We start from the raw sequence: 24,035 nt of genomic DNA on the forward strand, positions 1-24,035 counted from the left end.
GCCATTAATATTTTTCAAGAAAAGTTTTGAATTTAAGCAAACAGCTGTTTTTATCATAAATATGTGGAATTCAACCATGAAATCCATCATTACAATCTATGAACCTCAATGGAAACGCTTTTCAAAAACAATGTAAGAAAAGATGCACATCTCTCTCCCTATTTTGCAAGATGCAGTACATAAGTACATCTGCATTCTTCTGCAGTATGCTTGTTCTTCATAGCTTTTCTTTGCAGAAATGTTTTTGACACATACACTGAGCTTCCACTCAAGGCAGTATCTGTCTTCCAACAGACAAAATGAATGTGTGTCCTCAGGCTTGCAAAACACATGTGATAATGTTGTTATGCTCCAGCATCTATTTTCTGGCTCTACCAGAGAAACATCCATCTGGCAGCAAAGGTTCAAAAACATCATTATAGCATTCTAAGCTGTTCCCAAAGCACAGATAAAAAAATGGAAACAACAGACAGCTGTTCTCATTCCTCACAATCTCTCCACCATTTGACAAACTTTAAGAACTTCAAGCTTCTCTCTTCCTTTTGTCCAAATGTTGGCATCATCAGGGACCGCCGTGTTAATTGGCCAAACAGACCTGTTTTCCATGGAGCTGTAGATAATTTCTGGTCCATTGAAGATGACAGTCCAGGCAGTATGTACATTACTGTCCCAAAGGTGCTTTACTATTATTGTGCTGCTGTTTTTCACGGCCCCTGTAAAAAACAGCATAGAATTGGGGCTCAACTATAGCCCAAAACTATTTATAATGGGCCAACTTGTAACTTATCCTACATGGACAACACCAGACTTACGATGTTTGTTGTGTCCAAAGGTGTCATCTTCCCAATGATGCCAACATTAATTCTACTGTTTTTTAATATAATGTTTTTCATTATTACATATAGAGAAGATTTTTAAGAAAAAGTCTTACCTTGACGTATAAAAGTTTGGCTGGTATCTAGCAATATATCACAGCCTTCTACTATCATTCTTTCTATGGCTAGATTTTTCCGGATGTTTTCTGTGTCACTTACTTCATCGTGCATCACCCTGTCAGACACAATATAAACAGTTTCTTAAATTCCCTGAAATGCACCTTTGTACCTTTAATGTACAATGGTATTGAATTAAACATGCAGGTAGCTTGCTTCCCCAAGAATTTGTCTCAGCAACTGATTTACTTTAGTATTTGCTTATTTATAGCAAGATGCTATAAATTTCAATCATAAAATGATACTAAGAGTAGCTCTTAAATTGCATAGTCCTTTGTCCTAATCCAGGGGCGGGCAATTATTTTGGATGGAGGGCCGCTTACCGAGTTTTGGCAAGCCATTGAGGGTCACATGACAGGCAGCCAGGGGCAGATAAATATTAATTTTCTAAATTTTTAGGGGCCCCACGGGCCTGGTAGAATGGCCTGGCAGGCTGCATTTTTCCCACCCCTGTCCCAATCCCACCTCTTCAAATTCATTCATGGATTCACTCCAATCTAGTTATTTTTACCACTGCCGAAAATATTCTTACCTAGCTGAGGTCTCCTCCTCTAAATGGCCCCATTTGGGAGGGGAGAGGAGGGGAGAGAAAGAGGGTATGCCAACTGCAGTCTTGTAAGTCTACCACTGAAAGAACGTGAATACAGCCATTTCACATTTTCCATGAAGAGCTGAAAGCATCTGCCTGGTTCTAAACTGAACATAAAGACAGCTAAAGAGACAGCCTATGGAAGGAATATGGTTCTTCAGGGAGGGAAAAAACCTTGGAAGCCAATGGAAAATGTCTCTGTTGAGTAAGTCTCTAGTTAAACAAATGGAGCTGCCATGAGCCATTGATGTAAAAACTCTCTCAGACTAACTGAAAACATATTTCTGAGAAGATTAAAATTGGATTAGAGCATTATGTTGTCTCAAACATTTTTCCTGGGACGGTTGGGTTTTCCTTGAATATCCCTTTAATGTGTCCATGGCCTAAGTTTGAATAACACATGATAAACAATTGGATCTCCTGAGCAAATATTGACAACCTTGTATAGAAGCAGGACATTGACTGCCATGGTTCTCCTGCTTTACCTGTGGCAGGTTTAGGATGTTAGCTATGTTGTGTCAGGATTGACAGGAGTTTACACAGAGTTTAGATTATGGACTGTATAGGTTGATTTAGATAGGGATGATCCTGCCTCAGGCAGGGGGTTGGACTAAATGACCTCTGGCGGTCCTTTCCAGCCCTACTTCTCTATGACTGATTGTTCAATGAGTAAAGAGCTATGAAGCAGCGGGAAACAAAAAAACTCAAAAACTTAGCACAACTAAAAAACTGCTTTTGCTGGGGAACAGTAGCATTGCCACGTGGAAAATTCAGGGAAACTCATAATATAGCATTTCTGCAATTGTGCCATGTTTATACAAGAAAGTTTTGCTCCCAAGACAAAGTGTAATATTTTTATATGGGTTTAAGCAGAGAGACAATTGTAAAATACACTGATTGCATAGAGAGTTTAATTTTGCAGAAATTTAGAGGTAACAGAATTTTGGTAAGATACAAAAACACTAAACTTAAAATATTTGGGCTATTTGGCTCTTGAAGTTCCCTTTTTGCCACATGTGATGGTAAAAGTATATGTCAAAATGAATAATGTCATTAATATTTATAAAATATTACACAAGTTTAGAACTGAGTACTTTGCAAAACCCTGACTGCTTCTGTTGTCATAGAGTAGAATTTCAGAATTTATCATTTTTGTTAACTATAGAAAAATTAAAATGTTTTCCTTTCAGTTAATGGTAAATGCTTTGCTCATACTTAAATATAGTAAATCACTATGACAAACAGGCACCTCTCCACCTTCTCCCCCTGTCCACAAAAGATGCAGGGGAAAACAGTCTTAACTTTGTCTTGGCAAAAAAAAAAAAAAGAGCAAAACTTTTAATTTGAAAAAAAAAAAGATAAAGCTTTCACTTAATCTTATTAATACATACAGGAAGAAACCTTACCTTGAAAGTTCTTCTAGCTTAGATTTGGCAAATTCAAGGCTTTTTCTTTCCACATGCTCATGGGGTGTGTGAGCCAGAAGTTCGTGAAGCGTTATGATGTACCTAGGAATCTTAAAGCAAAATAAGCATCATATCAGTATTTCATAATCAGAAATAATTCTAATTAGTTTCAGAGCTTTACTGACTAATATCCACAACACGGATCTACGCAACTAGATAGATGATGGTCTTCCGAATGCAGGAAAAATCACTCAAAGTTACAAACAAGTCAGTCTTTTTTTTTTTTTTCGATAATGCTTTCAATGGTTTAAATGCTTTTACATGTATTCTTGGTGCAACTATTGCCAAAAATATTGATTTCTATTTGTTCTCTAAGGCAGACATACTGTTAAACGAGACTTTCAGCTCAGAGAAATATAGGATATTTAAGATAACCCGGTCCTACTTACTGTACAGAGGCAAGAGTTGCTCAATAAACATTGGCAACAAATATACATTAATATCAGGGCTTTATTCAGCTAAAAAAAACAACCACCAAGATTTTCAAGACTGTCTGATGTATCTGCATATGGATAAAATGTATGTTGCACTACTGCGGGTGTGTGTACACAGGCATTTAGGCACACCTAAATGTAATGCACATTAGCTTAATGCACATTAAGGCGATCTAGGTTTGCATCTACACGTGCATGCATTAAAGTGCATTAACGTCATGTGCGTGGACTGACGTGGGACTAAAGTTAGTCCCACGTCAGTCCATATACAGTGTTAATGTGCCTTAACACGTTTACACGTATATTAATGTGCTTTAGCTATTAGTGCCTAAATCTGATACCTGCTTTTGCTTTTGCTATGTAACTGTCTTTACAGTTTCATAGTAGTTCACATTCCATGTATTGCAAAAGCATAAACAGTGATATCTTCATATCATATAATAAAGAGATGAATAAATTAAGCTAATATCAAATCATTTACAGATGAAAGATTCACACTTCAATTTAAAAATTATAAAACTGAGCAATTTACAACTAAAGATAAGCTGAGTAATTAGAAAACCTGACTGATTTACATTTAAAATCAGAAGTTATGGAGAAATGTGCTGTTTAAAACACTTAAAGTGCCTCTGAAGTGCTTCAAACTGCAACAGTGCAGAAATTCATAGTTCTTGGGCACTGCTATAAAAATGGCCAAAGTGATTAAAAAATGACCCTCAGAAAAAAAAGAGAAACTGCTTCCTGAACCATCCGCACCCTCCATCTGCAAATCTCCACTCTCCAGCACCCTTCATCATCCCACAGTGCCACACTTCCTACCCCACCCTAACAGGGGGTAGGGAGAAGAGGAGGGAGTAAGTTGTACAGCCAGCGAGCACTCTCCTGTGGCTCAGCTGTCCTCACAAACCTTCAGAGACAAGAGACCAAGATGCCCCATGGGTAGAGAACATCACTGCTGTGTGCCTTCACAGCCATTTTGAAGTACTCAGGGGGGAGGCTCTGGAATGTGGAGCACTTCAAATGCATGCCTGTGCATTCCCAGTGATTTGAATAGGTAAGAACATAAGCAGTGCCAGGCTGGGTCAAACCAGTGGTCCATCTAGCCCAGTATTCTGTCTCCAACAGTGGTAAAATTGGATGCTATAGAGGGAAAGCTCTGAACCGGATATCTCTATAGAGTGATTTATCCCCATTCAGTATCGTCCCTGACATCCACCATTATTGGTTTAGAGATGCCAGAGGAAACATCTCCAACCATTCTGTTCAACAGCCATTAACAGATATATCATCCATGAATTTATCCAGCCCCTTTTTAAACCTGATTATGCTAATTACATCCGCCACCTCCTGTGGCAATGAATTCTGTAAGTTAACTATATGTCGCATAAAAAGTACTTTCTCTTGTTAATTTTAAACCTGCCACCTACAAATTTCAGCAGGACCCCCCCTAGTTCTAGTATTCTGGGACTTAGTGAACAAGTTCCCTGTTTGCTCACTTCAGCCCCTTCATGATTGTATAGACCTCTAATATATCTCCCCTCAGCCTTCTCCTCTGCACATTGAAGCCTTTTTAGTCTCTCTTGTTATGACAACTGCTCCATGCCCCTGATCATTTTGGCTGCCTTTCTCTATACTTTCTCTAGTTCTAATACATCTTTTTTGAGATGTGAGGACCAGAACTGCACACAGTTTTCAAGATGGATGGATTTGATGTTCTCCGTTTTGTTTTCCATTTCCTTCTTAATGACGGCCAGCATTTTATTGGGTTTTGGGTCCCTACTGGACACTAAGCTAACGTTTTAGAGAACTATCTACAATGAATCCAAGGTGTCTTTCCTGAGTTGTAACAGCAGCCCAGCATTGTGTACATAAGTTATTTTTCCCAACATGAATTACCTAGCACTTTTTAATATTGACATTCATCTGCCACTGTTTTGCCTGCTCACTTAGCCTAGTGAGCTTTCTGTAGCTTGCTGTGTGGGGGCCAGCAGCTGGGCAGCTAGGAAGAAAGCTAGCTGTTAGAGATAGCTGCCAAAAAGCAGGCAGCTCAGTAACAACAGGGTAGGAGAGACTGTCCTAGGGCTAGCTGCAAAGTAAGCTAACCAGGGAGCAGACATCTAGGCAGCCCAAAAGCAAAGAGCTACAAGCAGCTGGGCTAGGCTGCCAAGAAGGGAGGAAGGCAGGCTAGCCAGCAGGCCTAAATGGAAACCCCTATGGGTGGCTGGAGGGAGGAGTACATCCTTCACTGAACTCACAGTCATTGAGGAGCAGAACTGCTTCTTGATTATGTGCCTGGTTCATGTACTAGATTTGGGGCTGATCTAACTTACACACAGTATTCAGTTCCTTATGGACAGTTTTAGCCTGCTAGAGCTGTTCAAGGTAAAAAATAGGCTTCTTGGTTTTTATTTATTTATATACATAAATCCTTGTGTGTGGATTCCTGTATGTATATGTGTGTGTGTGTGTGTGTATATATATATATATATATATATATGCATGCAAGATCCTTAATATAAAATGAAACAAGTGTGTTTGCAGAATACAATTCCATAACATTACAAGCAGTATTAGTAACATCATGAGATAAGTGAAAGACTAAATTAACATATACATTACCAATTTAATAAAGAAACTATTTTCAGAAATTGTTAATTTTTGTAACACAAAATGATTCAACTAGACTTTAAAAAAAAAACAGAACCGCAAAATGTATAGAGATTACCTGAAACATGGGATAAGTAAGGAATGTTTCCAGCATCCTTCCTTCACATGCTGGGTTAGCTTCATATTGCTTCAAGAGTTTGTCAAAATCTCTGTTTTGCTTACAGTTTGCCAGTACTTGTAGACTGTACTGATGATTCCGAACAAATTCTTGATAAATGTTCAGCATTGGCAGTAGAATATCAAATAAATCAGCTAGAAAGAATCAAGAAAATGATTTTCTAAGTATTCCTCCCTTGACAAATTCACTGGACATTCCATGTATCCCAAAATATAAAGTGATAGAAGCTGAAGTGAAATTACTATCATCAGCTCTGATTCCATTATATCTACAACATTTATTTCCCCTTCTGTGACAAAAAAAAAGAAGAAAAAAAATCACTATTTTGACCCTAAAATAGCTGCAGAATAATACTGGAAAATTCTATCACAATTAAATATTGGCTCTTGTAGCAGAAACTGACTGCAAAGAGTCAATGCCAGTATTAATAGGGTGCCATTATTCCTCAAAAAGAATGACCACAAAGTAACACCCATAATTTTTCCAATTTAACATAAAATTGGATGGTTTAATTCTATAAATGTCTAGTGCACAAAAAGACAATTTAATTTGAAAAGTCACTGTGATGGTAAAACATACTATGGAGGTCTTATCATCTGAGCTAAAGTAGTAATAACTTACCTAAAATTAATGTAGGCCAATTTGCTATTCTTGCTTTTAATCCTTGATGAAATATTTCATGAAGAAACATTATAGTTTCGCTGAAAAACAAGTGTCAAAAAATTCATACCTTATTTTCCCATTAACAATTCACTGAAGAACACCCCTTCCTAATTATTAGAACATTTTGTACTTTGTGCATTGAGCTATTCTTTTATAACACTTGCATTACAGAAGTCAACATTTCTATTTCCATATATTGTTTCAGTTTTTAATGACTAAAATACAACTTTTTTATTCAACTATAATTTGATGTAATAGTTTGAAAACTCACAGTAGATCATGTAACTAAGGATTCAGTTCTTTTAATAATGGTGCTTATTAAATAAGAAATTTAACACACAGCCACTATTTTCATGGGGGGCTCCTGGCAGAGGCTAAGGAATTGACCTTTCTCTCTCTTCTTACTCACAGACTAGTTGATTTGCAATACTTTGGCCAAGAATTGCTCCACTTACTCCAAATTCCCATATTATTTAATAATAATAACATAATTTCAGCATAGCAGTAAGATACAGAACGCCACACTCAACTTTATGCTAGGTTTTATTGTCTATACAGCTGAAGCATACCTTATCACTTTTCTCTTAGATATGTGCTTTAAAACTGTTCTTCCTCTTACAGGTTAGGGACAGACATTCAAAAAGACTGAGCCTGAATTGATTCAGTCTTTCCAGATTAGTCTAACCTGGCTAGGCTGAATCAGTTTGTAACTGCACAAACATCCCAGAAACGCAGGCACATGCCTGCAGTGACTCAGTCTAGAAGCTGGGGAGAGGTGTGGGGGGCACTACAGCAGTCCCCCCTTCCCTTCCACAATGCTGAGCTGAGGGGGGCCATGGCCTGGCCCTGGCAGGATGCTCTGATTAGGGGTCTCCTGCCCCCCCGTTCTGGCCAGCCCAGCAGGGAATACCCCTAACTCAGTGTTCATCACCCATTAAGAAAACAAAAGAGGGACATTACCAGCTACCTGTTGATTCTGTCTTTGTTCCATCTGCCACAGCATGGACCACAGCCAGCATATGGTCTGCTAGCTAATGCTGAGAGGTGTTTGGGTAATGCAGAGGAGACAGGGCAATCCCTGTTTAGCAGGGCATGGGGAGGGGAGAGAGGGAACATGGGGAAGCCAGGCAGATGCCTGCAGTCTCTGTGGAGTTCCAGCCAGGGAGCAGAGAGGAGGGGCCAGCTCTGCTGGGAGCAAAAAGCCCCACCCAACCCAGAGAGCATGATGGCAATATAGTGTTTTAGATCAGTACTGTAATAGTGTGATTGCATCTTGACACTAAACTGTGAAAGGGTGAAACAGGCAAGAATGGGTAATACTACTTGTCCCCTGATTAAGTTTGAAGAAAGAAGTAAGTCCTTTACCCAAAGGATTTAGGAGGTAGCATTCACTCAACTCAACTCCATTTCTGTTTCAGTTTCTGCCTACTTGTCCATATTTTATTGAACTTATTGCCAGTGGTGACGCGTAGGCGGTGCACAGGGGTGCACGTGCACCCCCTGAGAGCACTGGTGCACCCCCTGATAGCCAGCATTTCCGGGCGGGGGGCAGGTGAGAGCGCTGGTGCCCCCGAGACCACTGGCTAAGGAGTAAGGGCACCAGAAGAAGCAATCCCTGCGGTCCTCCCGCACCCGATCGTGCCCACCCGGAAGTGCCAGTGGCACACTGCTGCCACTTCTGAGTTAGCATGATTGGCCATGACTGGCACAATTGTCCGCGGGAGGACTCCCCGCCAGCTGCTGACTGGCCGCTTGGGGGGCAAGTGCCGCCCCCCCCCCCCGACTCAGGAGGCACCCTGCTTATTGCCATAGTATTAGTAAACAGGATGATATACACAACTCAAATACCATGACTGTCGCAAAAAAACCTTTCTTCCCTACAGAAATAAATGACCTGGAGAGTCAGGCAAGAAACATGGAGTGTTCTCAGGCAGGATATGCCATCTTTAGAATCTATCACATGAAGCCATTAAGACCTTTATTGCTTTGTCAAGAACACTGGAAAAAGAGAAAAGAAAGTATCTGACAACTGAATCAAATGACTGGATTGCCTTTTCCTCTTTTAGCAGATCGAAAAACAGAATGTAAAATCACAAAGCTGACTAAGAGGTATAACCTGAAACTGTATGCCAGATTTTGTTTTGCTTTACATCCCAGGAAATACAGTTTATTACAACACTAAAGGGATGGAAGCTTAATATAGCTTGTGGCAGAATGCTATCTCTGTCTCTTCCCAAACTCTGCTATCAGGATGATGACCTACCTGACAATTTGGTTACCATGGTCACTGTAGAAGGCAGACACCCTTGGCCTCATCAGCTACAGGTAACCCTGAGTTGTAACCTGAGCTGGATCTGAGGGAGGGGGAAACCTGCTCCCTCTGCCTACGTTACTAGCCTCAGACACCTGGGTGGGGGCTTAAACTCTCTATTGTTCTAAGCAATGTCATCATGACTAGGAGGGTGCTAGAGACCCTGCCAGTCCACCTGGCAACCAGTGATGCATTTCAAATTGGTTGCTTGGCAGCCAACAGCTGCTGGCCTTAATTGAATCAGGTAAATGAGGTCATAAGGTCTATATAAGTTAAGGACTGCCCAGGAGGCAGGGTAGCAGCCATGATGAGAACTCTCAGAGAAGCTGCACCATCTAAAACTCGCTCTCTCTCTTGAAACTCATGTTCAATGATCTGCTTGCTTCCAGAGGGAATCTCCACCTGCCTCTGGATGATACTTATGAGTAAGCTACTTGAGATCTAACTAGATACATAGCTTGCAGTAACACAGATGCATAATCAAAGGCTATCAGGCCACTGTTTGCTCTAAGGGATTTCTCTGATATTGCTCTATCTGTACACTATTCCAGACCTACTCCTTGTAACCAGTAAAGTTCTCCTCTGTACCTAACATGGGAGACTTATTGGGAGAGGGTCTAGATTATGCTTTGGGGTCCCCTTGCTTTGGTTGATTAAGGGAGACCACTATTTGTGCTTCAGACTACAGGAAGTACCCCAAATTCTTGCAGTGGGTCAAGGACTACAAGGCCTGTGTTTCCCAGGGGGCACAAGGCCAAAATCAGTTCAGACCCTGGGTGGTCGCAGCATTACCCCCAGGCTTGCGGGTGTGCTCCAGGAAGGGGGTCGGCCAGGTGTGAGGCGCCTCCAGGGATGCACTCAGAGCCTGGAAGGTGGTCAGGTTCAGTGAGGCAGGTGGCTCAGTGCAGGCCCACCACATAGCTCACTGCTTTGCTACTGTAAATTAGACTGCAATGGGGTGAAGTGGACAAAAATCAAATACCTGTTGAGGAAAATGCTACTAACATCATCGTGACTAATAGGTGGTTTCTTCGAACTTGCTGCCATTCTTAATGGCCTGAGAAAACAGTTCACAAGAACATAAAGTTGATGCACATATTCAGATTCAGCTTCGACCATGTTAAAAACTATCTGATTTCTCTTTCTCATGCTCTCTGCATGGGGAGAGCAAATATAATCTTGGACAATAGTCTTCCATTTTCTTCTGCACAACCAGCCTCGCATAAAGCTCTGAACCTAAAATGGCCAAAACAGAAAACAAAGACAGAATTGAAAAGCACTTACAGAAATGTATCAACAAATAAATTAAATTGGTTTTTAATGTCATGGCAAGAGCCCTTGGTATGACAAATGTCTTCATTTAAATAAGTAAATGTATACATATACACATACATTACACACACACACACACACACATATTATATATATATATATATATATATATATATATAAAAGCTCTGCAAGCTCCCATGTTAACTGCCAAGGCCTAGCTTCCTTGTTAGTTGCCAAGAAGGGCTGGCATTCTCTACTGCTTTATTACTCTATAATTGCTTTGCAAATTAATTCTGAAAAGATGTTCATTCATTAAAGAAAAAAAACCTAGTTATTTAGTAAAATCTGTTATCAGAAAATAGATTGAAAAAGCATTACACACATACAATGATATCTGTTAGCATATGCTCAGATGCTGTGTCCTTGTATATGTTCTTCCCATCAATACAACTGCCTCTTCCTCTTCTTTCAGTCCCATCCCACTTTACCCCTCACTCTCCCTGGTCATTTTCCAGCTTGTTATTCTTTTAACTTACATTGTATTCTTCTTAGGAAAGGCAACCTAGGGCAGATTTTGATTCAGGATCACTAGCATAAATCTGGAGTAATTCCAATAAAATAAGATGCTTTGTTTCATATGCCTGTATAGCACCACATGTATCGTGTATACATATAAATAGCTGGCAGCCACCCGCTGCCATAGATCTATGCTGACAGACTACTGCCCAAGAAGAAGGAAGCTTTTGCTATTCTTAAAAGGTATTTCTAGGACATGGCAAGTCTCTCCTGAAGTGCAGTATGCAGCCAAGTTAAAAGTGAATTAGAATTACCATATTTACTTGCATACCACATGCACCCTTTCCCCAAATTATGGGCATCCAAAATCTGAGTACATGTTTTAAGCAAGGAGGCTAATTTCCACTCCAGAATGGAGGCATGGGGATGCTGGAATAGCTGCCAGGGGTTGGCACTGTGCTGGACTCCCTGCTGCAGGCAGAAGGAATAGAGATTACGCCTCAGTAATCACTTACTATCTCATTGTAAGTGCCACAGCTAACTTTTAACCTTGTCAAAGCCACTGCTAGAGTTGCTGCCAATACAACACAACTGAGAAGATGTGTACTTACTGAGTAACTGTATGGCCTGACAACAGAGAAGCATCAGTCTTCGTATTCAAAGTTTCATTGCAAATTCCTGTTCATTTAGCAAATTTTGGCAGTGCACCTTTGGGTGCCTGTCACTTTAAGGGCAGAGTCAGGTAGCTAGCAGGTGCCCAATGGTGGCAGCCATTTTGAGAGCCAGGTATATAAAGGCTGCAGTTTGCTGCTGCCAGCCCAGGTGGAAACATTGCCTGGCTGAGCTGCAGCAGGAACACGTGGAGGTAAGGGCAAGAGCTTATGGGGATGACTAGGAGGCTCTTGGTCCTGGGTATGATCTAAAACTGCACCCTGCTGGGGATGGGTGGCCTGGCCGGTTTCCTGGTGGCATGGGAGCCCCCAGGAAATGCCAGACCAGTTACCACCCCAGTAAAAGGTGGGTTGGGGCACCTTTACCCCTATTCGGTGGGTATGAGGGCCAGGCATGGCTACCACCACCTGAGCCCTAGGGGATGGAAGACCCCAGGAGAGGAGTGGGGCCAGGAACAGCTGCAGTCTCCTGAGCCAGCAGGGGAAGAAGATCTCAGAGGCCCCTGGTTGGGGATAGCTGTGTGGCCCTGGAGAGAGAGGGCAGTTGTTAAGTCCCTGAGTGGGCAGGGATGTAGGTGGTACCACACAGAGTAGGGTTGAATGGAAGTAGGCTTGAAGGACTGCGGGGCCAAGTAGGGCCGAACCGGGAGTAAACCTGAAGGGTAGCACAAGGGCCAGCCCCATGAGTAGTTGAGCGTGAGGATGATGGGAAGACCCCAGGATGGGGCGTAGTGTAGAGGCCCTAGAGTGAGCATAGTAGAAACCCCATGTGTGGGGAGTAGGACAAGGTATGTTTTTGGATGCCTGAGGCTGTTGTTGGGCCTGAAGCCAAATAGCGGGGGCTCAGACAGGAAGATAGGGGTGAATCCTGACCCTGGTAAGTCCTCTACTGAGAGGAGGCCGAGCATGGGTCATAAATTACAGCAAGGGAGAGCACAATAACCTGCTGCTCCAGGGAGGGAGCGAGAGTCCCTGTGAGACCCAGGAGTACCAGTCGTGGTGTGAGGGAACATCATCTGCAAGGCTTGGGATGCAGTACAGGGTGGTTGAAGCTGCATACATAGGCCCAGGAGAACAGGGCCACCAAAGGGCAGCCTCCTGCCTAATTAAGACACCAATTATTAAACAACAAGGCATAGCAGATAAGAGAGGCAGGTGGTTAACCTAGAAACAGGAGGGCGGGGAAGGCCCTCTGTTATACAAATTAAGTCCAGATACAGTGTTCCAGAACGCAACCTGGAACACTTCAACAAGAAGAGGCAAGTGAAAACCTAAGCACAAAGTAATAACACAAAGAATTTCATGTTCTGGGGATGGGACATAAATAGACTGATGACTTTTTCAAGAACATAAGTTCCAGAGATGCCGTACATGGCAGAACTAATCAAACACTTGCACACAACTAAGGCATCTCAAGCAAGGCTAAGGATGTCATCCTCCCTTTCTATAGGCTAGACATAAGGAAAAGCTTCTTCACAAGCCGAGTGCCAAGGGTGGTACAGTCACCCACCCTGGCAATCTTTACAAAGCATTTTGATGCCCATCTTGCTAGGGTCATCTGACCCCAACAGTCTTTCCTGCCCAAGTGCATGGGGGCTGGACCTGATGATCTGTGAGGTCCATTCCAGCCCCCAACTCTGAAGCTATAAAACTATTGTGTGTGTGGGTCTGCAAAATATGTATGCAACACATACAGGCACATTTTTAGAGCATGGTTATCTTTATCCATAATCAAGAGTAGTAAAACCAGAGTATCTGCATGTTATATATTTAAATGAAAATTGGATTGGTACCCTGCTGAATGCCATTCATAGTATCCTGAAGCAACTGCTACCAAAAAGATCAAGTTAATAACTGGCATCAAACTGCTTTCTGGTCTTCCAAAAGTTATTTCTGCACGCAGTATACAAGACATGCACTGGGCTCTCCAAGCAGAGTATATTGCAGTCTACCTTTTTAATTTTTTTTATATCTGGATCTTCGTCTTCCTGGTTGCTTTGATATGGCCGCATTCGTTCCTTGGTTTTATTGAGAGCTACAATCTGAAAAAGGAACATATTCTATTTATGTGCGTGTCAAGATTTTGAAATGCATTCCATTATAGCATTTAAAGTAGGGCCTTTTTTCTCTTCAGAGGCCCTTCTAGAAACTTTTTATAATTTCACAACATAAGCTTCCTTCTGGTCAAGGAGACCTGGACATACCCTTCTCTTAAAAATGTTGCTCCTGATTCAGCCAGTATTAAGATGTATTTGTTTTCCACAACTTGCTAGCTCAGGATCATTTTGAAATTACAGTAACTACCCCCTTATATAATCAATCACAGTAACTACTCCATTATAATCAAATATTGTCCTCTATGCAAAGTGCAGTTCTGGGATAATATATGATATCAAACCAAAAAGAATGTTCTGAGGACCCAACAATGTTTTGTTAAGAGAAACATCAAGAAATATGAGTAACAGAATCCAAAACATAAGATGACAAGTCTTTAAAAATTTTCTGCTGATACAGCAGTCTAATAAACTATATAAGGGCTGTCCAACTTGTAGCTCAGAGGGTGTTAATATCTGTCATCTGAGAGCTCCCACCCAAACACCAGTCCCCTCATTGCTCTGGCTGCTGCTGCCGCTACCAGTGTCTCCAGACTCCCCCTATTACCTTCGACTTCTGCCTTCTGTCCCTGCCTCTGGAGGGACTGGGGCCTTTAGGACCTAAGGGGCTAAGTACTTTAAAAAAGAAAATTTTGGACCTAGTGCTTTCAAGATGACTACTGGCTCTTTACCTTACTGCTATATTTCCATAAAAAATGCAGCAATACAACATGCAGTAATAGTAATACAGAAATCAAATTCTATTAAATCAATGACATATCAATTTGCAATTACATGCTAATTTTAGCAAATACCTCAGATTTAAGTCTTTCAATTTCCGTGTCTTGATCTTCAAGTTGATGTCGAAGCTGATTGGCTGCAATCTTTTCAGTTTCTACAATCTGAACTAGATGAATATACTTCTGCATTAACACTTCTCTCTCAATCAGAATGTCTGAGTAACTAGAAATGAAAATAATGAAATTAGTAAAATAGCCCAATATTAATTTCCAAAGCTTCTTGCTAGATGATGCTGACAGAGAAAAACTCACTTTTATGGCAAGCAACATTCCTTTTTTAAAATCACGCTTATTTTATATATATAAAATAAACATTTTAGCACAGTCGTAAAACTTTGAAACCTATAAATGTTACAGGCTTTTAAAATATCTTTTACTTTTACAAGACAGGTCTGTCTCATCATTACTACAAGTTCTGGTAGTCAAATCATAAGGAAAAGCAACAATAAGGTATTTTATTTTAAAATATTGTATTCAGATTAAGCCCAGGAACTTTATTAATTTATTTTTTTCCATCAAATGCTTTACTTTTCCTTTGTATTTCCTACTACCATATTGTTTTGCATACAGCATACCCCCAAATAAAGCACATGCCTTGTTTTTGGAAGGCAGAACATAGGGGGGAAAAGATTTTTCCAGAGTCCTGGTCAACTGTGTGATATTGAGTGCCCCGCAACTGTGGCATTGCAGGAGAGACTGATGAGGCAATAGGAACTGTCTGGTGTAGTAGACTGTTTCCTGGGGATGCCACACTTCCTGGACACACTATGCTCCAAGGACAACTCACACCAAGTTCCCAGGACGACTCATTCCATATCACACAACATTATACCCAGACTCTTCTAAGGATATTAGCAAGACTGTTACTTCTTAACTGTCAGCAGTTTTTTATATATGTTCCTGTAACTAAAATGCTGTTGCCATATCATAAGCCTCATCAATGTACTACCAGCAGCTCACTTGCTGTTTCAGGCATAAGCTACAGTGTTCAGCCAATAGCAACAGCTGTGAGAGGGTTAACACAATACTCTGTCCCTCCAGCTTGTTGAGCCATTATAGTGGCAGCCATCTTGGCAGCTGCATGACACGCACAGTGAATCCAGGTGTGCTTCTTTTCGAGCAAAGAAAACAGCTTCCCCTTAACATACATTCCAATTTGGGAAGGCTGATTTGAGGAGAAAGGTACACATTATATGCAAGAAAATATGGTACTTAGTGTGGCAAAGTGTGGTCCCTGATTAGCCACAGTGCTAGTTTCCCCACCTGCCTTTGGGCATGCCACCCACCTGTCTCACCTGCCATGCCTTGTTAATTAATCATGTTGTTTATTAAGGCGGGAGGCCGCCCATTCTTGTCTCGAGGCCAGGGTACACTATCTGTTGCTCCGTTCCTCCCCTACACCGCAGCCCAAGCCTAGCAGATGGCATCCAGATGACCCAATGCTCCCGGCCTACATCCAGGCCAAGCTTAGCCCTTGTTGTCAAGCCACAGACACATGCACATACATACCACCCTCCTCTCACTAGGGCCTCGCACACTCCACCCTCAGTCACAGGGTCTCTTTCACACGTCAACAACTTGTACTGCCTTGCTCCCTCTGGGAACGGGCCCCTTAGGCCACAGGCTTTAGTTAGCTCATACCTTGTGTGGCAGACGTGCCGTCTTTTGGGCCTTTCCCATGACCCTCACCAGGGTAGTGGCCAGCCAATTACCTGACCGGATGTAAGCTTGCCCTGGCTCCTTCTGGGGCTGGGACTCCACACGGTCCCCTCACTGAAACCACCCCCTCACTGGGGCTCTACATCTCACGCTACCCCGCTCACTGGGGCTCCACATCTCCGTCCCCTCACTGAGGCTCCAGACCTGCCCCCTCACTGGGGGTCCTCATTTCTGCCCCCTCACTGGGGCTACGGGGCTTCCCTCCCCTGTGGGGCTCAGGTGGTCGTAGCCGTGCCTGGCCCCAACTACCTCTCCTCGGGGTCGTGCACCCCACAGGGCTCAGGTGGCTGCAGCTGTACCTAGCCTCCACTCGTTCTTAACCCACACCACAACTGGTGCTCCAGAGTCTCACAGGGACTCTCACTCCCCTTTGGAGCAGCAATTATTGTGCTCTACTATAGTTCTTACTTTCAACCCACACTCGAACTCCCAGCGGTGGAGGGATTACGGGGGTCAGGACTCACCCTTCTCTCAGACTGAGCCCCCTTACTCCGACTCTGGCCCAAACTGCAGCCTCAGGCATCAGAAGACATCTCATGGCCTCCCCTCACTAGGGCTCCTCATCTCTGTCCCTCTCACTGGGGCTCCACACTGCCCACTTACTGGCGCCACAGGGTTTCCCTCCCCGGTGGGCTCAGGTGGCCATATCCATGCCTGGCCGCAGATACCTTTCCTCGGGGTCCTATACCCCATAGGGCTCAGGTGGCCACAGCTGTGCCTAGCCCCAACTAACTCCGATGTCACATGACCCACCCGAAGGTGAGAGCTAGGGTTAAGGTGCCCCTACCCGCCTTTCACCAGGGTGGTAACTGGCCTGGCATTTCCTGGGGGCTCCCGCGCCACTGAGAGCCCCACCAGGCCACTCACTCCCAGCAGGGTACAGTTTTAGGCCATGCCCAGGACCAGGAGCCTCCAGCCATCCCCTACAGCTCCTCCCTTACCTCCAGGATGTTGCATACTGCCTGGCCTGCCAGCAGGGAACTGCTCTATTTATATAGGTGGCCAGAGGTCTAAAATGGCCGCCTCAATCAAGCACCTGCTCACTGCTTGGCTCCGCTCTTAAAGTGGCAGGCACCAACAGTGCCCTGTCACATTTGGCATTCACTCTATCTACACCTATTAATCTGGCGACATGCCTGTGGCAGGGCACTGGATGTGCCTGCCACTTTAAGGGCCTGGAACTGGCAGCTCCCAGGTGCCTGATGAGGGCAGCCATTTTGGATCTGGGGCTGCCCATATAAACAGGGCAGTTCTGCTGCTGGAGGCCCAGGTGACAACATCACCTGGCCAGAGGGCTGCTGATATCATCTGGAGGTAAGGGTGGAGCTGTAGGGGATGGTAAGAAGGCTCCTGGTCCTGGGTACAACCTAAAATGGCACCCTGCCAGGAGTGGGTGGCCTGGCAGGGCTCCCAGTGGCACAGGAGCCCCCAGGAAATGCCAGGCCAGTTACTACCCCGGTGAAAGGCAGGTCAGGGCATCTTAACCCCTAGCCCCCACAACTGGGTGGGTTACCCCTTGTTTGGAGGGTCTGGAAGGTGGACCCCAGAGAAAGAGTATGAGGCCATGGACTCACAAACCTGTCTGATATTTCCCCCGACTAGTCAATGCTGGAGCCAGGACTGGAAGGGTCAAAGGGCCAAGGGGCCCACTGCAAGGAACGCCCAAGAGCTGAGGGCCTGGGGTCCCGACTGGCCTGGAGGTGGGCCAGGGCTAATAGCCCAAGGTCCTGGCGGGGGGGACCACATCCGTGAGGGGGAAGCAGATCAGGGAGCCATGTTTGCTGAGAATGAAGTTGGATTAGGCTGCCGGAATGGAGGGATCGTAGAGGGGTTCAATAGTGGGATTCTGGGACCCAGCAAGGGGCCGGTGATTATGAGAACTATGGATGCTATCCGTGAGGCTTGGGCTGTGGTGTAGGGGAGGAAAGGAGCCGCAGATAGCAGCCCCTGGCATCAGGGCAGGAAATGGGCAGCCTCCTGCTTATTAACATCTACTAAATAATTAACAAGGTGTGGAGGATAAGAAGGCAGGCGGTTAGCCCAAAAACAGGTGGGTGGGCCACAGTTGACTCTGCCCCAAGAAGGCCCGCTGTTACAATGCCCTAAGTAGGACTTTATATTCATAGTTAATAAATACAATGAATTATTTAATTTTGGGTTTGTTTTGTTTTTATATATTTCAGGGGTTTTTAAGCCAATTTAATATACCAATAAACTTTTTTTTTCAATTAGTCTCAGAAATTATACCATGGTTGCTTTTTCTTTCTCTCCTTTCCTGGTGTCTTATTCCTGCATTCTGACAAAACATTGTATCTCTAAGCCAAATCATATGCTACTACCAGAACTATTACCAAACTCATTATTAGGGAAAGGAGAAACTTCATGAACTTTCATGGTATCACATTTTAAAAGTCAGTTCTTCCTACCTAAAATCTTGGCTTCATTATTGTTTTCCATTCAATTGATTGTCACTTAAATAGATACTGTTTTGTACAGAAAAAAACATAAACCTACAAAGTACCATTTACTCTGGCCCCAATTCAGCTAAGTACGTAAGCATGTGCCTAGCTTTTAGTCTACGAACAGGCTTACTGCAGTCAATCAGAGTGCTGACATGCTCGAAACCATTTTATTAAACTGCATGGCACCTTCTTGAAAAAAGTGCTAAATCTTTTGTGCATGCTCTTTTAAATGATTTGTGGTTAATTTTTACCCATAATATTATGGCAAAATGTTGACTATTGACTTTCTTCTAACCTTTTGGCAGGAAAGGACTTGGAATAAAAAGGATCACACTCAGTTATTCTTACTGAATATCTTTTAATTTTACATTTCCTCCCTTATTTTGTAGAAATCATTTATAATTAACATTTTAATTATTTTATTTCGGGACGTTATCTAAAAATATTTAAAAATTTTAAAATTAAATATCCATATTCTCTGAAACTTCAACTTTGTAAATGAACTATCAATTCAGTAAGAATTAGCTGAGTTGTGTACAGGAAGTGGCCAACATTTAGTATGGCTATCATATTTAGTTGTTGATCTGATACATAAGTTCAGATGTCATATAATGGGAAGGAGATCCCAAAGCCATAATAAAATAATTTTTCTCCAGATGGCTACTGGCTACTGGGGATGACCTAATCAGCAACCTAGTGATTGATGGAAAGCTGGGTGACAGCAACCAGGAGCTGATCACCTTCACCATCCGCCGTAAAGCTGGCAAGTCAGTCAGCAACGCTGAAGTCCTTGACTTCAGGAAAGCTGACTTTGACAAGGAGGCTTGTCAGTGAGGCCCTAAGGGACCACAACTCTAGGGGGAAGGGAGTTCAGGAAGAGTGGTTGCTCCTCAAGGGAGCGATCCTCAATGCACAAGCTAATTCTATTCCATCTCGGAGGAAAGGCAGCAAGAGGGCACAGCAGCCCCCCTGGCTCTCCAGGGATCTAGCAGACCTCCTGAGGCTAAAAAGTAAGGCCTACAAAGGATGGAGGATGGGATTTACCGCCAAGGAGGAATATTCTGCACTGGTCCAGTCCTGCAGGGAGCAAACCAGGAAAGCCAAGGCTGCAACTGAACTCTAACTAGCCTCGAGCATCAAGGACAATAAAAAGTCCTTTTTCAGGTATGTGGGGAGCCGAAGGAAAAGCAAGGGCAACATCGGACCCCTGTTGAACAAGATGGGACAATGACAACTGACGCCCAGGATAAAGCCAACCTATTAAATGGGTACTTTGCATCGGTCTTTCATCAGTCCCATGGGACACCCATGTCTGCTACGGGACAGGGAGGTCCAAGTGAGAGAGATCCCTTGCCCTCCATCAATGCTGACCTCGTAAAGGAACACCTTGAGAGGCTGGATACCTTCAAGTCAGCAGGTCCTGACAATCTACACCCCAGGGTACTCAAGGAGCTGGCAAGCATCATAGCCCAGCCTCTGGCACAGATCTTTGAGAACTCCTGGCGCTCTGGTGTAATGCCTGAAGCCTGGAAGGCCAATGTGGTGCCTATCTTCAGGAAAGGGAGGAAAGTGGATCCGGCAAATTATAGGCCCATCAGCCTGACTTCTATCCCGGGGAAGATCTTAGAAAAGTTTATTAAAAAGGCCATCCTTAATAGACTGGCCGACGCCAGTATACTGAGGGATAGCCAGCACGGGTTTGTTGTTGTGGAATCAGAAAAAATATATGCCTTAAACTTTGATTATTTTAGTTATAAGATGACATAACCACTTTGTGGAGAATTGCTGGCTCTGTATAGTAGAACAGATAAGGGAAAGTGTTTGTTCTTTGTAACTCCTCTGCAACTGCTTCGCTCACCGCGGCCTTGAAGATAGCAAAAAGTATGTACAACTCTGATTTCCAGGTGCAAGAAGGAGGTTTGTGAACTAACCTCGCCTCCCCCCATAAGTTCCCATCCTGATTACAGCAAAGAAGTAATGAAGTAATATTATAGCCGCTTTTCATGCTAATTTCACTATATGATCACGTGAGTTGTAAGCAACTGTTAATAAATATATAAGCCTCCTGATTTTGCTCTTGGGGGGGGACCCCTTCCAAGTGCTTGGGAAATCCATGTCACTTTGGAATCCCCCCTACAGCTGTAGTTTCTTTTGAATAAAAGCTTCTGCTGACCTGACCCAAAAGTATGCTGCGTGTGTTTCCATGACATTGCGGGTAGGTCTTGCTTGACCAATCTCATTTCCTTCTATGACCAGGTGAGCTATCACCTGGACAAGGGAGAAGAGATTGATGTCATATATCTTGACTTCAAAAAAAGCCTCCAATCTGGTATCCCACGTTCACCTCTTGGCAAAGCTGGCCAATTGTGGCCTTGGGTCCACCACGATCCGCTGGCTGGGAAATTGGCTCCGTGGTCAGACCCAGAGGGTGGTGGTTGATGGAAGTCAATCGTCATGGTGCTCTGTGACCAGTGGGGTCCCCCAAGGCTCTGTCCTTGGACCCATATTGTTCAACATCTTCATTAATGATGTGGACATTGGAGTCAGAAGCGGACTGGCCAAGTTCGCCGATGACACAAAACTTTGGGGCAAAGCATCCACACCTGAAGACAGGAGGGTGATCCAGGCTGACCTGGACAGGCTCAGCAAATGAGCGGACAAAAACCTGATGGTGTTTAACACCAAAAAATGCAAGGTTCTCCACCTTGGGAGGAAAAACCTGCAGCATCCTTATTGGCTCGGCAGTGCTACGCTGGCTTGTACGACGGAAGAAAGAGACTTGGGGGTCATCATTGACCACAAGATGAACATGAGCCTGCAGTGCGATGCTGTGGCTAGTAAAGTGACCAAAACACTGGCTTGCATCCATAGATGCTTCTCAAGCAGATCCTGGGACGTCATTCTCCCCTTGTACTCCCATTATACTCAGCCTTGGTGAGGCCGCAGCTGGAGTACTGCATCCAGTTTTGGGCCCCACAATTCAAAAAGGATGTGGAGAAGGTTGACAGAGTCCAGAGAAGAGCCACGCGCATGATCAGAGGTCAGGAAAACAGACCTTACCACGACAGGCTGAGAGCTATGGGGCTCTTTAGCCTGGAAAAGCACAGGCTCAGGGGTGATCTGATGGCCACCTATAAGTTTATCAGGGGTGACCATCAGCATCTGGAGGAATGTTTGATCACCAGAGCGCCCCCAGGGATGACTAGGTCGAATGGTTATAAACTAATGCAAGACTGTTTCAGGCTGGACATAAGGAAGAATTTCTTTACTGTCCAAGCCCCCAAGGTCTGGAATAGCCTGCCATCGGAGGTGGTTTAAGCACCTACATTGAACACCTTCAAGAGTAAACTGGATGCTTATCTTGCTGGGATCCTATGACAACAGCTGACTTCCTGCCTTCGGGCGGGGGGCTGGACTCGATGATCTTCCGAGGTCCCTTCCAGCCCTAATGTCTATGAAGTCTATGAAGATGTATTATGAAAAAGATAAAAGTGTGGAATGTCCCACTACACTACTAAAGTGTTGTTGTTTCTTATTATGGTAAATTAGTCCAGGTAGTAAACAGTCCAGGTAAGTACCAAGGACCCCACTAAGAATCAGAATGGGCAAGTAGGAAGGGCACCCACTGGGGGGCTTAGATGCCTGGGGAACAAGCAGGAGGAACTTGCACTCCTGCTTGCAAACAAAGAATTCAACCTGGTTGGGCTAACAGAAACTTGGCGGGATCCTACCCATGACTGGGCACTGAACATTGAGGGCTATAGGCTGTACAGGCAGGACAGAGTGGGGAAAAAAGGGGGGGGGGGCATTGCTCTCTGTTAAGGAGCAGTATACATCTTCTGTAGTTAAGTTGGGACAAGAGGAAGGGCAAATTGAGGCACTATGGGTCAGGTTACAGGGGGGTCGGGGTGAAAGGGACTTGGTAGTGGGGGTCTACTACAGACCCCCACACCAGGGGGATGAGTTAGATCTAGAATTCTCAAGACAGCTCTCAGAGGCAGCGCACTCAAAGGAACTGGTAGTCATGGGTGACTAACTTCCCAGACATCTGCTGGGAGAAACAGGCAGCCAGGTCTGCCCATTCACAAAAGTTTCTAACCTCCTTGCAGGACCTTCACCTATCACAGGAGATACACATTCCCAATGCCTTATTAAACTTGGTACTGGCCACAGAGGATGACTTGGTGGGGGATCTGCAAGTGCAAGGTAACCTAGGGGATAGTGACCACCTATTGACAGGTTTCACTATCTGGAGAAAGGTGGAGAAAATAACTAGCAGGGCAGAAGTGCTAGACTTCAGGAAGGCCAACTTCAACAAGCTCAGGAGATTAGTTAGGGAGGGACTGACTGGTAAAAGCCTTGGGGACATGGGAGCCCAGGAAGGGTGGGTGTTTCTTAAGGGACTAATCCTGCAGGCAAAGAAAAGGACCATCCCAGTACATATAAAAGGAGGTAAAAAAGCAAATAAACCCTCTTGGTGGAGCAGGGAAATCCAGGAGAGCCTGGAGGGAAAAAAAGAGGCCTACAGCCTGTGAAAGCAGGGGGCTGCCACCAAGGAGTATACCTGCTTGGCTCAAGCTTGCAGGGAAACGGTGAGGAGACCCAAAGCCAAAATGGAGCTTAGGCTGGCAGCAAAAGTCAAACAAATCAAAGGATAACAAAAAGGCATTCTTTAAGTACATAGGAAGCAAAAAGAAGGTGCAGGATAATTTAGGGCCCCTTCAGGATGAACTAGGACAACTGGTAACTTCTAAGTGATTTCTTTGCATCTGTATTCTTGGAGAAAAATACAAATATGCATCCCATTGGGACCTTAGGTAAGCCCAGTATAGATACCAGCCCACCAACTGTTTGTGCTGACATAGTAAAGGAACACCTGGAGGGGTTGAATGTATTTAAGTCAACAAGTCCTGATGATCTTCATCCTAGGGTACTTAGGGAATTAGCTAGTGTCATAGCAGAGCCGCTGGCACAACTGTTTGAGCACTCGTGGTGCTCAAGACAGGTCCCAGAGGACTGGAAAAGGGCTAATGTGGTCGCTATTTTCAAGAAGGGGAGGAAGAAGGAACCGGGTAACTATAAGCCAGTTGGTCTCACCTCTATTTTTGGCAAGACCTTTGAGAAAATTGTTAAGGATCACATCTGTAGGGGACCAGCAGGTAAAATGAGGCTAAGAGGCAATCAGCATGGGTTCATAACAGGCAGATCCTGCCTGACTAACCTGGTCTTATTTTATGACTGAGTCACAAAATGCTTGGATGA

At 44.0% G+C, this 24,035-nt stretch overlaps 1 protein-coding gene across 2 annotated transcripts in view; it reads right to left on the minus strand.

Moving 5' to 3' along the window:
• RASGRF2 (Ras protein specific guanine nucleotide releasing factor 2) overlaps nt 1-24,035 on the minus strand; it is a 272,143-nt gene that overhangs the window by 179,364 nt on the left and 68,744 nt on the right. For both annotated transcript variants that reach the window (XM_019482951.2, XM_019482947.2), the window contains exons 3-9: nt 14,608-14,755; nt 13,652-13,741; nt 10,223-10,476; nt 6,888-6,967; nt 6,207-6,400; nt 2,988-3,097; nt 932-1,050 (exon numbers count right to left, since the gene is read on the minus strand). In XM_019482951.2, the coding sequence (XP_019338496.1) occupies nt 932-1,050; nt 2,988-3,097; nt 6,207-6,400; nt 6,888-6,967; nt 10,223-10,476; nt 13,652-13,741; nt 14,608-14,755 (995 nt within the window). The remainder of the gene's footprint in view (nt 1-931; nt 1,051-2,987; nt 3,098-6,206; nt 6,401-6,887; nt 6,968-10,222; nt 10,477-13,651; nt 13,742-14,607; nt 14,756-24,035) is intronic.

Source organism: Alligator mississippiensis, chromosome 3, assembly GCF_030867095.1.
Source record: "Alligator mississippiensis isolate rAllMis1 chromosome 3, rAllMis1, whole genome shotgun sequence".
Taxonomy (NCBI): domain Eukaryota; kingdom Metazoa; phylum Chordata; order Crocodylia; family Alligatoridae; genus Alligator; species Alligator mississippiensis.